Genomic DNA, 15,032 nt, shown 5'->3' on the forward strand with positions numbered 1-15,032 from the left:
GTTATGCCATCTTGGGATGGCTGCCCAGTCAACGCCCAGCAAGGAAACCTCGTGTTTGATTATCTCTGCTCCCTGCGTCAGAAGGGCCAACCCATGGAGAGTGTGTGTACGGAATCCGTGGCCGGTTCAACTGTGTAGCCAACAGCCATACCCAACTTCTCTTGGGAGATGGATCCTTACCCTCGACCGGGACATGTCATGACCATGTACTATATCGGTAGGGTTTGAACCACGTAGAGCGTAATTGCATTCCACCAAGGAAAGTACTCGTCGATGGGTCAAGGAGTCCAACAGCAAGTCGCTGAGCGACAAGATGATGCCCTATGCGATCTTGGCAATGGGAAGTGTCTTTGCGCAATGACGAAATCGAAGCATCATCGAGATACGTTCATCCAGATTCTGGACAAAGGTGTGATGAAGAGCGGAGAGACCATCAGCTTACAATTGGTCCAGACCAAGCTAATCCTGGCCCTGTTTGCTCTCTCACAAGGCCGAGGCCAGTATAATCAAGCGTGGGATTTGTTTGGTTGGGCTTGTGAGCCGGTTTCGGCTTGAGATACCGTTCGGGAGGAGCGTCTCCTAACCCACAGTCACCACGGGTCAGGATGTCGTTTGAAACATGCGACGTTGGTCGAAATGCAGGCAAAGAACATTCTGGTCGACAAATGTCTTGGAATGCTCCAATAGTCGCTGCGCAGCATCCGTCACCACCGTCAGTCGTTCTGATTGACATCTACGCTTACCAAATACGCAAGAGGCCTATGATACAGGTCATATCCCCTCTGACACCGTTTACCATGACCTTTCCACTAAACCGTTTCCCTCGTCAAGTGGGAGAAGCCTTCCGACCAATCGGAGCGCCCGTGGTGGTTCCCGCCACCACTATTTCCCCATGATTCGACACCCCAGAAGTGTATCCACTATTTTCTTGCATATCGCCCCCTTCTAGGCGTGTAGGTAACCATGGTAGGATAAGCCATCCGGTTCGAAAGGCTCGCACTGTCATTCGCTACTGCGCTAAGACGTAGAAAAGGTGCGCCATCAGCCTTGACCTCGTACTGTAACGTTTGCAGAACGATGCTGATCTTCGGCGACATTCTTGGTAAGTGAATCGACATAGGAAATCAGGTCCGCAGCATAGATGCGTGAGAAATGAATGTGCAACCATTCTAAGGTGGTATTTCATCTAGCAGTCATCGGAAGGTCGCTCCAACATCACCAAGACTCTTAGCTCATCATTCGCACCTACACAAGCGCCATCTTGCCGGGAGTCGTCTGGCCAGAGAGCAAGGAAAACTTACAAGCTATTCTGGGCCATTTCGCATGTAAGAAGACTACACTCCATCGGCACAGACTATGGGTCGGTATCGAGGTTTAGAATAGAAGCCACGAGCGCATGAAAACTTCTCTGTACAACTCACAAGACTCTCGAGCGAATCTTCTTAAAAGACGGACCCTGGCGAAGCTCTGTCTTACAACCAGAGGGTCTACTCTCGAATAATGTAAACTCTACGTTGGATACTACGATGTCATCAATGGCTGGTCTCAGCATTTTCTGCTAGCTGGGAGATGTCGGTAAATGCGCCTAAAGACATTTGGAAGCCAGATACCCATTACCTAGAGGGAGACATCTGTTACGTAATACTAGGCACATTTCCAGCAGCTGGCGTAGCTTCAAGACATCGTATATCGGCATTTTGACAAGACATAGCACTAACTACAGTCAGTCATACAGCTCAAGTTTTATAGGAGATGATGTGGCTCGGTGTGTTTACCTTTGATATCTTCCGTCTGCACTTCATGACCCAACGGTACGGAAAATTCTTCCCACGTACTATAGGAATATGCCGGTGGAATATTCCAGATAGCATAAGCGTTGATTTTACTGCTTGCGAATTTTGGACAAGAAGCGCTTTTTGCGGCGGAGTCTCACTGGCTTCGACTGGGGACTGGGACAGATTTCCTTCGATAATCTCGGCTTTTCAGTTTCTCGTAGCATGGATAAAACGCCCGAGACCTAGCGGTTTGCGATACGCCTCGTTGAACAAGCTTAGCCGCTAGACTCCCAAAGTTGGGGTCCTCGACCGCGGACCACGACATTTTTAAGCCATAGTTCAGGCCATCTGCGTCCTCTACCAACTCTTATCCTTCCTCTGTTCCGCCTGCTATCATTTGTGAGTTGTCTGACATGGACTTCATCGTTGGAGACTTCTGCTTGTTCTGTGATGGCCAGACCAACGGCACTGCGTTTTGTTCATCACCATGTCGTATCAAACAACTTGACCATCTCGCTCTAGCTGAGCCGACAATATCAACGCCTTCACATGGTGCAAACACAACTACGGTGTCAAAACTCCTGCCATTGTCTAACTTGACAACCGGCTTCTACTTTCCACCAGCTTATGACTTCTCCATACACCATACATCATCTGTGGGCCCCAGTAAGCTATCCGTTCGCTCCCAGTCAGACAACCTCAAGCCGTCACAAAAAGAACAAAGCGATCTCAGCACCTACGTCGGCGCCTTTGATCAGACCAGGATACTTCGACGTCGAGTCTCCATGCACATGAATAGCAACCACTGAGAACCTCTTGATGCAGCGCGTCGAAATTTTCTGCCCCTTGACCACACCACATTTGAAAACGATACGAATACCTGGGGAGTGAGGATGTCGGGAAATAATGTCACTATTGATTTCTGTAAAAGGAGCGAGGTCAGTCGTATTCAAGTAGGTACTAGCTAAAGGAGCAGATGTTATTGATCAGGATGAAGTGGCGGGAAAGCACTGTAGCCAGCATCATGTATAGTGTTCAAGAATTTATATATGGATTTGCGAGGAGCCAACGCTTCGCTAAGCAAATGATATCTGCGACCCGACCTCAAATTTGAACGGCTCTTGAAAATCTGGGGTCGCCGGGGTTTTACTGAACCAATACTCACACAAGCAACCACCAGGATCGCGTTGCAGGGTGTGTCAGGAGTCTTTTTGAAACGCCACGATTGGATGATGCGCCGTTCTGCAGAGTAAATCGTCTCGTGACCGGCTTTGTGACCCCACTACCATTTTCCTCTCCCCATATGGACAAGGCTTCCGTCTATTAATGTCAGTTATGACTGCAGGGATCTTCGGCTCCAGGATTTCTCCTTGTTAGCTTTAAGTTTCCCGGCTTTAGCCCGACGATCCGTGTCATCTAGAAGCTCCATACGCAGCTCCCCACTTTGGGATTTGGTTCGAACGAAACCAGGGTGTTTCCAAGTATGGCAGAAGGCCGAAGAATCCTCACGGGGTGTAAACAACGGGGGATTGCCTTGGCTGCTGCCTGGCCCAGTTTTGTATCTGGATCTAGATAGATTGCGAGCTTGAAATAGTCCTACAGTAAGGATCAGTCCACCGATTGAACCAAGACTTTGCTGCCGAGCTGCACGGCAACTGTATTGGACTTGTTGATTGTTTCGACGGGAGAAGGAATCCGCTGTGGCACATATACGGAACGAGTTTTGCAGGAAATACCGTCCTATAGAACGGTAATCTTGGAATTACGTCCAACGCTGTCAAAAGGTCATTGGCCAGGATTTACCGGATAAGAGCATGTTGAATAGATCCGTTGGTCTGGAAATTCTTGAAACTCTTGTCAGGAAGACACATCCGGAACCGTCATCAGTGCCTGATGATCAATGATGCTGGCATACGGCTCGCATAGCCTCGACTGGTAATGTCCCCAAAAAGGATCTCGCAGCCTTGTAGGGTTCGGCATAAAGACCTTGCTCCCTCCATTTTCAGCATACCCGGATGCCTCTTTTATATGATAGGGCACGTAAACATCATCTAACGAGGCTAACATCACCGTAGGCAATTTCCCACAGAAGTCCCCCTCTTCAACCTTTAACACTGAGAAATCTGGCATGTAACGAGGTTTTTGGTGGTCAATCATCGCATCGGACTGGTACACAAAATGAGCGCCGGCTCGTGCTTATTTTTCGTTTAAGATTAATGCAACACCAGGCAGGCGACAAAGCCCGCAGAGAGAATTTTGGACGTTACAAAACTGCAAGCTGTAAGCTCAAACTATTCCGCGCTTCTAGGATTTGGTCACGATCACATGCACGGCCAAGGCTCCACCTTATGGATGGTTCAAGGATGGAGCAAATTGCTCCAGATGACTGGCATGACGCTGTGGACACGAGACTGATGCTCTTTTCTGATCACGAGCTTTGCAACAGCGGTCTGAATGTCCTACAACATCGCCGTTTAGAAGGCCACAAATGGCTTGGACCATGTTTGCCCCGATTAGGCCCCATGCAACCTGAAGTACTCTGTAAAGTCGGTTACCCTGCTGGTTACAATCAATAGAGTCCCCAATCTCTGCTTGGTCTCGTCTACTTATCTGCGAGCGGCTTTGCCAAAAATCCACCAAGGCTTCCAGGGTTCCTACTCCGCTCGAGATAAGGTAAATCATCTGAGTCTTAAGACCCATCGAGTCACTCATGGTCTTGGGCAGGGTGACGATGATGTGTTTGAGGCAGCTACTAGATCCGCTCTGTGAATGTTTAAAAAGGCGCAGGGTAGTGGTGGATATTGTGTGATCCACTGGCTGTAAGTCATCGGAACCGGCTTGATGGCACAGTGGTGCGTTTAATCGATGGCCACGTCCGCGCTCATTGCGTGGGATCTGCTAAAACCTTGCTAGCACAAAAATGCGCATCCGCACCCGGCCGCGCTCGCAGGATGATGTACTTCATGCACGGGCGCTGACCTGATTTCCTCTTCCATCCAATTTGTCACTTTCTACCGTGCTTCATACCGCCCGAGATAGATCAATGTACGTTTGAAGACCATGGATGCCACGAAATTTGAGTGTATAACATGTCAAAACCACTTCGAACCTCCTGTGACCACGTCAACGGCAGCCCCATTGGCAACGGCACATTTTAGTGTAGCATTGGCTTACCTTGTTTGCCTGCCTCGGAGGGATCAACCTTGCCATGAGCAAACTGGCCCTTTTGGCTCCCACTAGTGTTGCCGTTACCGCCACCTCCGGAGCTGGAGGTGCTGCTGTCACTACCACCAGAGGTACCGCCTCCAGAAGCGAGACCGCCCTCTGTGATAGTGGTTAGAACCTTATGAAAGAGACCTGTATTAAATTCACTCTAGGAGACCTACTCTTGCCAGCCTCATGGGGGTCGACCTTGCCGTGCGCAAATTCACCAGGGGCGCTTCCACCGGACGAAGACATTATTGTTTTAGTTTGTCGGGAGTTGCTTGGTGATACAATGTATACGATATTGGGGTGTGACGATGGTAGATGAGTTACGTTACGTCACCAATATTTAAGATGAGCTGATCTCCAGAGGTCACATAAAGTTGTTATATGACGCAAGAACTATCTTAACTGAGCCTATGGTTCTCTATGACTGTGCCGGCTGTATTTCACCGTCGAGAAGACTTGGAGGTTTGCGCGCAGCGTGTGGGCACGCGGATTTTGTTTATTACGACAATGGCGGAAACCAGATATCGGCCTACTGTCATTTTCCGTATCGGGCAGAATGGTCGGCAATTTTGCGAGCTTGCTGCTTCATGGCACCTTTGCTGATACATACCCCGTGGCGGATGCGGCCGGCCTGTGCCCTTTCACCTCCTATCAGCCAATGACGTTTCGTGATATATTACAAGTAGTTGTATGCCGGCAGCCTGGAATCATTTTGCCCATCAGCTGGAGCTCTAATAGTGTATTGACAGCCGAGCCATTTATGCTTTACGTGAGATGCACAATAGCACTGCCAAATAACGTCTATACAGTCTACTGAATTGTGCCGTACGGATCTTTCCAGTTCTGCAAAAGTCATGCGCCTTCGTCTAAACATCAGCAGTACCTCGTCCGTTGGCGTCCAGCTGATTAGCACATGAGCCTGTGCTGAGATTGCGGCAACGTCAAGATTGTCCATGCGAGCGCTCAGTATCGAAAACACCTATACAAATATTCACCACGCCTTGTATACCGACCGTGAGCCGGCGGTAAAACACCGAAGATATAGCATGGCCTTCAGTATATAGGGTATCAATTTGCCCACAGAATCCTCACAGTGCTTTATGTCCAGTGACAGTTCGAGGATAAAGACCGAGGTAGCTTGGCCAAGGTAATGAAGCAGGTTCCACCAGGGAAGTAACTGGTATGTTTCATGAGCACTTGGGTCATCAGGAAGAATGTCAACCAGCGACATTCCCGTACGCACGCAATGCCTGGCGTTGCTGCTATTGAATTCTTTTGAGGAGATTGATTCATCTGATATAACGATGTGGTATAAACATAGCCTGTATAATATCGGCTTAATGCTGTCATAACACAATACAAGATCAATCTTTGCGCGAGGGTCACTGGCGGTTGTAACCCTACTCTGGACGTTGAGCTCGTCTGGCAGACTCCTCACCCATATAGTGAGTCGGTTATCGAGGTCAGTGATCTTATTTGCGTCGCTGCCCAGGATTCGCACTATTGCGGTATATAGAGCTGCGTCATAACGTGGCTGCTAATAATAAGGAGGTCGGCCCGATGACGGAGATGTTGTCGAGGCGGTCCTTAGCCGACAAATCCAAAACATTGCCAAGGTATCTGCGGCACTCTCATGGTCTGAGGCAGTTTTCGTGAGCGACGGAGAAAGGTTAACCAGAGCTCCCTTGTGCCAACTTCGTCGGGCTGTCCGGAGCCATCGGCGTTCGGATCAGCTTCCAGGAGATCGAGGGGAACTGCGGGTGTGCACTAGAGAGACTGATGGCGGTCTTCCTAGACCTCTGACATTGCTACTTCAAGGCCATACAGTGCATACCATGTGCGAGCTCTTTCTCTGAGCTGTGCCGGGCTCAGGACAGTATCCACGACTTTCAGGTGTAGGCCGAGAGTGGATGCGTTTCTGAGAGCTAAGCCCACCAATGACCATGCTCTGACCATTGGTTAGCGCTACCTCTCTGCTCCAGAATACCAGCCATACCTGGTGATTGACCCATTCGTAAATAGATAAAAAGATAGTAGTCCTGTACTCATGATGCTTCCCATTGCCGCAAGATCGGGAATCACCCGATGGTCCAGCCCTAAAGCTCGAGATCGTGCATAGTATACCAGGTGGTTTTCGATACCCGAGTCATCATCCAGCAAGGTGCAACGCAACCACTTTGATCCGGTGGCCCACATAAGATTTGTTACTGCGAGCCATCTGCGCTGGTCCCACGTCAGGGACCTTTGATTGCGGGGGAATTGATGAAGCTTGAACAGAAAATTCTGCCGATCGATGCTGTCGAATATACCATGGAGAGCGTGGAAAAATGCCTCGGAAAGTATTCGAGCCGTCATATCGCCTGGCCAATGCAATGCATTTACGGAGTCCTCGTCGATGCTCAGGAGAGCTTCATCGTCTGTAAAATAGTTCAAATGGGCTATACACTCTTGATCAGGCACACTCTTCTGACGGCAGGGTGCTGGTCTGTCGAAGAGACCAGATAAGAGCAAGCTTGCGCAAGCCACGAGATTTCGGATACTTTGCCTATGAATGCCGTTGATAAGGTCAATATAGGACTGTTGGAATGCAGGGTTCGATAGTCGTGTATACCAGAGGTGCATTGAAGCCGTGTCGCTCCGCTGGAATCGTGCTGTTCATGGCGTAAGTCCAAAAGTCTTCCTGTCCGACACGGGAAATCCCACTCGACCCTTTCAACCCTCGAAACCCTGTTCATATTTCACGGCGAAGCCGCTGCATTCTCGAGATCTAGATCCTCCCACTTGTCGAGGAGATAGTCCAAGCCCATGTCGGCGAGATCAGACTTATCTTTAGACCCATTTCCAGACGGTAAGTCGGCAAAGAAGCCGCGGCACTTCCCTGGTAAATCGATTGTCCCTCCTTCACTGGAATCGGCAGATCCAACATTCAAGGTCCCTCCACTGCCAGCGCGAGGCACCAAAACGCGTTGATGCATACGACAGCGACCCTCATGGAACCCGTGAACTCTGTCAATCTGGCGGTCAACTATTTGAATTCGAAAGTGAAAACGAAGGCCGTGTTAGTGTACAGGACAAGGGTGGCCACGATCCCTCCAGTACCCACAAACACACCATTTGGTTTTAGGCAGCAAGGTGGCAAAAGTAATCGATGCTAGTGTCCCGATGTTTACTTTCCTTGGGCATGAATCAACAGGCTGACATGTCATGTTGCCCTTGGGATGCAGTCAAATACTAAAATGTCACTGGTTGGACGATTCCAGGGAGTAAACGCGGTTATCGATTTGTTGGTGGCTAGAGCCTAGGACCCGAGCCTCTCAAACATACTGGAGCAATCGAGAGCCAACCATTTTGTAATCCACACTGATTCAGTTGTTGGCTGGTCTGGAAGATGAGGCCTCTGGGGACCTCCCAGCCACTCTGATATTAATAGGTTGAAGTTAAAGTCGTATCAATGAAAGGAGAACGGTTCTTGCGACGCGACTCGGCCGCGATCCCCACTGAATCGTAGAGCTGACGTGTCACAATTCCCTCAGTCTTTAGACGAACGCTTTGATTGTCCTCCAATATCAGATTGGAAAAAGACTCTTCCCTGCCATGTACCCTTCTCACATAGTCTATCTCACCACATGCACTGACCGGAAAAATGACCCAAGCATCTTCAGGAAAAGGAGGCACTTTCAGGGCAAGGTGAGTATGCAACTACCGACTTCGGCCTGGGGCTGGTTTCTTAGATCGGCAAGTAATAAACATCTCTGCAAGATCTGGGAGTCAGCGCAGATTCAGTTGACGACTTCGAGAGTAAGAGGAATGGAGCATCTGGAATTCGGCGGGATTCGCAACGTTGTGATCGTTTCGCGCCATATCTTGATTGAAGTCATTTTTACTCTTCACTCTTCGCTCTTCGCTCTACATTTTGCGTTCTGTACTATGCACTCTGCACTCTGCACCCTGTATTCATATGGCATCAGCAAATAAGTTCACTCGTTGTTCCTTCCCTCAACCTTGACGACGGACCTCGAAATGAACGCGACTGTGCTGAGCCGTCGGTGGGTGCACCGTGGTTTCTGCCACAAAGGCTGTGTTCGGTGTGCCCTCGACTGCCAGATTGCGAGTACGAAAGTGGTGAATGCCAGTACTGGCAATGAATACGCTGGGAAAGAATTCTTTCACACATAAGACTGCGAGAAGGTGATCGAGCTCACTGGATATTCTTAGGTGGCCTGTCGCACTATTTGGTCAGGCCACAACACTGTAAACAAGAGGACGGCGTCTGGATTGGTGGAGGGCCAAGTAGAGGCTTAGCAGCCGCAAGCCATGGAAATTGGTCGGATATTGAACACAAGATTGGGATGTGTGCCAATCCAACTTAGTCAGGTCGACTTTGATCATGTGATTTGCATCATCGTTCGGGCGGCATATCATGTGTTTCGGTCTCAATTTCCAGATACAAATGTTGTTTTGATCGTCCCATCAGACAAGAAGACGAGCACTGTCTTTTCCCCACTCCTACATTGTATCGATGTGGGCAAAAGCTAGAAGACCAGCCCAGCAAATCTGTTGCTCAAGCTTTGCATCTTTCTGAGCGAATGGAGCCTCTGTTTTATTTCCACCTATAAGAGTTCATTCCCTGAATCATCGGCGGATCGACTGTTTTGGTACTATGATGGTGAACAATTATAACTTTTGGTATGCGTGTACCTGGAGAAGGATTGGTGCCTATGATATTCGGGTTGACGATGTCGTTAGGGTTTGTATCCGTACGAGGAGGTGTCATGTTCAGCTCAGACCTTGGCTCGAATATTTCGAAGAATACTAGGTATGGATCTGCTGTTGTCGAATGAATCTCTTTGGGACTACCACTATTGATGTATCCTGAGACTCAGCGTGCTGACCCATCCTTGGAGGACCTGACAAAGCACAAGCTTGAAAACCTCACTGGTTCAGCAGGTCTCGACCATTGATAGGAGCCGCTTGGATGAGGTCGCTGGAAGAAGGTCTAGCCGAAATGCAGCCTCTGTCACCAGAAACAAGTCGCAGTTGAGATTGCTTCTCGGGACAGGGATGCCGTGTTTGAAGCCTCTAGTTACGTATACGATTGTTTGGTGGAATTGGACCTTGACAACCGGTGAGGCATTTGATGGATCGATGCCTCTCAGATGGTTGGAATCGATAAGAGCTTGACCAACTTTCGCAGAGGCAACTAGCATTCTAATCGATGACATTGGAGCATGCAATTGCAACACCAACCAATGATTTTGCCTTCCTTGACTCACAGAAGAGACTTCATGTCATCTTCACCACGATTAGGACGCCTGGGATCGCCATAATTGGTGAGGAAAAACGCACTGCGGGCTAAGGCCGTCGCCATATCCTGTAAGTATGTTGGTCACGAGACTAACTGAGACACGGACTCACACAACGCCGCCTACTAGTTGATATTGATCCTAGCCACCTTGGCCATTGTCGTAGATGCTGCCTCCCTGCCTCGGCAAGCGGAGGACTTATCGGATGGAAGAACAGGCGGCCGCATCTGGTCTGGGGAACCAGAGTCTATCTTCCGGACAGCGAGATACGGTCAGCCAAAATCCTTCAGAACACCTCCAAGAGTCGTCCTCTTTCACGCAAATCTTATCTTTCTCATGTAGCAAATACACTGAGAATCTCGCAAAACATCGATCATGCGACACATCTACTCCTACAAACCAGTCGCCAGTGACTCTTCCATCGACACTGATGGTCTAGCTTCTCTCGACTCCCGCGACTCATTCTCGTCCTATACGAGTCCTCTACCACCCCAAAACTGTGGGATTTCTCAGCAACGCTTCAGCAGCAGCTCTTCTTGCGATGAATCATATAAGCATCACCCATGGATTTTGAACAAGAGCTCACGTTGTCGAGATAACGAAAAGTTCTTCGTCACCTATCGTAATCACTGGGTCATAATCAGTTGTCAATACCAGAACTGCGAGCCTGACTCCTTGGAAAAAGATCTCATGGTGCTTCGTTGTCCCGATATCAAGAGTAGAGCACTATACGAAGCTCTGCAGTACCATCTACACGAAGTTTCATTCGATGATACGGTTACCTCTATCACATTGAAAACCGTTAGAGGCACGCTGGAAGTTCACGTCACGAATGGCACGAAAAAGAGATCTGATGATGATGGGAACAACTCTCGTCGTGAGCAATCCTCGGGCATCTCGGCACCAAGGGGCAGCTTGTACCAAAGAGACGAGAAAGAGAAGAGACGTCGACGATGGTTTGATGAGCAGCCTATTGTTGTCCCTCAACGATCCTCATCGCGTTTGGAAGCCCGCTCAGTACGATCACGGACGAGCCTACGATCATCAGATGGACTTGGAAGACGATGATGGCTACATGGGGGATACATGGAACATTATTGTTTAAGGACCGAGGCTCTGAGTATCATGGCTATTGTAAATGGAAGTTTCTAAGTACGGTGCATATTAACGGCATCAGCCCTCCCACACCGCACCAGGAACGCATGACAGACGAGTGTGCCCATTGCATATACCATCACCTTCTCGACGGCAGCGGCCGATAGATGTGGGAGTTCGCATCAATATCATTACCGCGAAAAGCACCTTGCGAAGCTCGTTGGACTGGACTCAAAGGTCGGTGTTCTCTAAACAAGAGGGTGGTCACCATGGCCCTAAATTCGCACCATTTTACGTTGCCGTCGACGCAACGATGCAACGTCGTGGCCACCGGAACCGCAGCAGGAATTACGCGTGAGTTGCATCTTTAGGAGGGCGGTAGATCACATGGAATAGAATGGCGAATGAAGAGCAAGAGATTGAAAAGTTTCATCGTGATCCCCAATGCCACCTCTTGCCGAAGCTAGGAGCCAGGTTGCTGACAAGTCAGCTCCACAACCCACTGCGGATCGCAGTCCGATCGTGCCATGATCTCTTCATCATCGAGCTTCAGTAACGGAAGACGCTGCACACGGTTCGTGTCTGCCAGCAATTCGAACAAACCTCCTCCTACTGCGCGATCCACTTGTCGCAAAAATCGTCCCTTCTCCGTGTCGACCGCATTCAAAAGCATCGTGTGCTCGGAAACTGACAGCATTTCCTCGAAACTGCTGACTGTTAGTGGAAACCCCGCCCTCAGGGACGCAACACTCCGAAAAAAATTAGGTACAGCACTTACGTCCGGTCACTGGCCACCACCCTACTATCTCCGATCGACCAGTCCCGGCTGATCAGGCCGAGAGACGACCATCCAAGCCGTTCCGCCCATTGAAGCCAGCGCTGGCCGGCTTCAATCTGCTTCGACAGTTTCCGCTTACACTGGTTCCACTGGACCGCCTCAGGAGCGTCCGAATCAATCAGACCGCTCTTGGTCATGGTCTGGCCTCTAAAGCGATCGGGAAAGGCCGCGCCCCAGATATGTTCGATCATCGAGCGATATGCTTTGGCTTTGTCGTCTTTCGAAGCTGGTCTTCGCCTGGACATCCAGGCGGCGGTGTCGTCGTCGTCGATCGCGATCTGACCCGCATTGGCGGCTGTGTTACGATACAATCTCGCCAGCCGGGCCAGCGCCAACCGTCGCATATAAGCATACATGTCGCCAGCCGTGTCGATGGCTGTCAGAGTCTTGACCAGTCTCTGTGGGTTGTTGCTAAAGGCGTCCGCAATTGACGGTGTTCCGCCTTGCTGTGCAGCGGTCATGGCTCGTTTGAGAGCTCTAAATCCGTGACTGTTGCCGACAGCCAAGACCATGGTGACGAGGATGTTCACGCGATGCGGATTGACGTCTTGTAGATAGTCGCGATTCGAGGACACCACCCCCGGAGGCTGACAGAACCTGTCCCACACGCGGACTGCTTTGATCGTTCCAGATGTCTGAACATTGTCAGGGGTTTCTACCTCCCTTTTCATGTCCCATTCCTTCCAGTAGGCTTGATCTGTCGATGACTCTGGTGTGACTGTCGCAGCCGGCTGTGAAGGAGTTGTGGGGGTGGGATCAGCAAGTCTTGATTTCTTTGAGGGTGTTTCGAGGATAGCGGCACGAGTCGAGCGCTTTTGGGATGGCCGTGCTACATACTTCAGCGTGATACCGCTGGTAACGGATATTCCTTCTGGGACCTTTGGATTCTTTGTCAGGAGTTCTTCTCGGTCTTGCCTGTTTCTTTTCCTTTCTTCGTTTTCTTGTCGTTCTTCCTCCACCTGCTCATCACCACCGACATTGTCGTCGTCCATGCCATGATATATCTTGTCGTCGTCATTGCCAACATGGATGATGTCGTCAGGTTCTTGCTCCTCTCCTGACTTATCAGTCTCTTTTTCACCATCCATGCTCTCCCTGTCCGCCTCTGGAACCACTTGTTCTTGCGAAAGGCCTTCCTCGCCCGGCTCCAGGGGGGAGAGAGAACGTGGAATCTGGTGGCGATAAGTCCGCGTTGTCCATTCACGGTCGGGAATGGCGCCCGTTTCTGTCTGTTGTGCCCCGACTTCGTCACCAGAAAACTGTGGGATGGTCTCAGTACCGGGCGCTAGCGAGCCTACAGTGGAAGATTCGATTCCACAGCTCGGCCTACCAGCGAGACTTCTCGGTGGGCCCGAGCTCGCCAACACCCCAGGCTCCCGTCCTTCGTCCTCAGCCTCTGCTGCAACGTCAGGCACTGATGTAATGGCTTCCAAGAAAGCTCTAACATCCACACAGAATTTCTTGATGTATGACGCCCAATTTGGATGGTCTCGACAAATATCGTCTAGACACGAGCGATGACATGCATTTTTCGGACGGCCAGCTTCTGCGAGAAGGATTTGGACGGTGTGGCAGACCCTATGATCGTTGTAGGATACAGCACTCATTTTCGTCCTGTTGTAACATGCGGCGTGTTCTCTGTGACGTGCTCGACAGGTCGCCGTGAGAAAGGCTGCCTAAAATGAGACCTTTCTCCGCTTCGAGTTTTTCCCGGCCTGGGTTCTTTCCTCGTACGCACGTGATCATCCCCAGGCAAAAGAGTGTGAATCACGTGCCGATTGCTGGAGTCTGCCTCTGCGGCAGTTGACCGCCACGTTGTGAGGATGACTGTCGATCATTCCGTTATTCACGGATTCAGCTGGAGGATTCCGAGCTCCCATCCCAACAGACCTTCACTTCGCAACTTCTGACCGGGTCTGTAGAGCGTGGTGGACATGTTCTCCTCGGCGATCGAACATTGTCGAGTAAGTCCTTTCCTGCGTTGGGCATGTTGTCCCTACCTGTCCTGCCCTAGGAACCACCAATGTTGCGTCCTGCGAATCTGTGTAAGAGAAGCCACCAAAGCCATATTTACAAGACAGTGATCAAACGAGAACAAAAGGAAAGGAAAGAAGATCAGGAATCTTCCTGGGTCCAGTCTGACTTCGTGGAATATTTGTGTCACAAGCTTCAGAGATAAGAAATGAAAGAGGAAATGCAAGAGGATGAGGCCACCGATAACAGGCAGCCACATGGTCTAGTTGCGGCGGCTCGACATTTTCGGAGCCGGGCTCCAGGTTGACCATGGTCGACCATGGTCGACCTTGGAGAGACTGCCCTGACAGGCACACGAAATTCTCCGGGCGGTACATGTTGGCGATCCGTCGTCAATAATCAGCTAATCCATCTCTCAGCTCTTCTTTGGTTACCGGCGACTTTTCGAATGGATCAGTCGTCGTAGCTGGAGCATGTTCAGATTTTCACCCCTATGGTCACGGACACATCATTGATTCTCGGCCAGACGGAGTTATTTCTTTCCTCCGCGTAGGTCAGCTCGTCATGTTCACGAAAAGTAAAGAACGGCAGTAGTATGTCTTATCAAAAGTACCGCTCAATATCATTGGTCTGGTGAGTTCAATGTGTCCTGAAGGTAGTGAGTGAAGTGTTACCCTAATTGCGGTATGGGGAGTAGGGAACAGACCCGGGTGTGCCGCGCACTCTCACTGCAAGTCAATATCTAGACATTCATGACCTATTGTTGGGACCTTTCATGACTGGGTTTCTTTTCTTTTGTGGCATCTCCCTTGCCGTCTCCATCACTTTGTCTTC

The 15,032-nt window shown here is 50.1% G+C and overlaps 2 protein-coding genes across 2 annotated transcripts; one reads left to right on the top strand and one right to left on the bottom strand.

Moving 5' to 3' along the window:
• Positions 1-5,979: 5,979 nt before the first annotated feature.
• PV06_11348 (uncharacterized protein) lies at positions 5,980-7,610 on the bottom strand (the record flags this gene model as incomplete). Its single annotated transcript, XM_016413001.1, has 2 exons — positions 5,980-6,488; positions 7,034-7,610. 2 exons carry the CDS (start codon positions 7,608-7,610, stop codon positions 5,980-5,982), a joined length of 1,086 nt encoding a protein of 361 aa, XP_016256623.1.
• Positions 7,611-10,666: 3,056 nt separating this feature from the next.
• On the top strand, positions 10,667-11,359 carry PV06_11349 (uncharacterized protein; the record flags this gene model as incomplete). The annotated part of the gene is made up of 1 exon (XM_016413002.1): positions 10,667-11,359. The coding sequence occupies one exon, from the start codon at positions 10,667-10,669 to the stop codon at positions 11,357-11,359; it is 693 nt and encodes a 230-aa protein (XP_016256624.1).
• Positions 11,360-15,032: the final 3,673 nt, after the last annotated feature.

This window comes from Exophiala oligosperma (assembly GCF_000835515.1).
Source record: "Exophiala oligosperma strain CBS 72588 unplaced genomic scaffold supercont1.28, whole genome shotgun sequence".
NCBI classification, from domain to species: Eukaryota; Fungi; Ascomycota; class Eurotiomycetes; order Chaetothyriales; family Herpotrichiellaceae; genus Exophiala; species Exophiala oligosperma.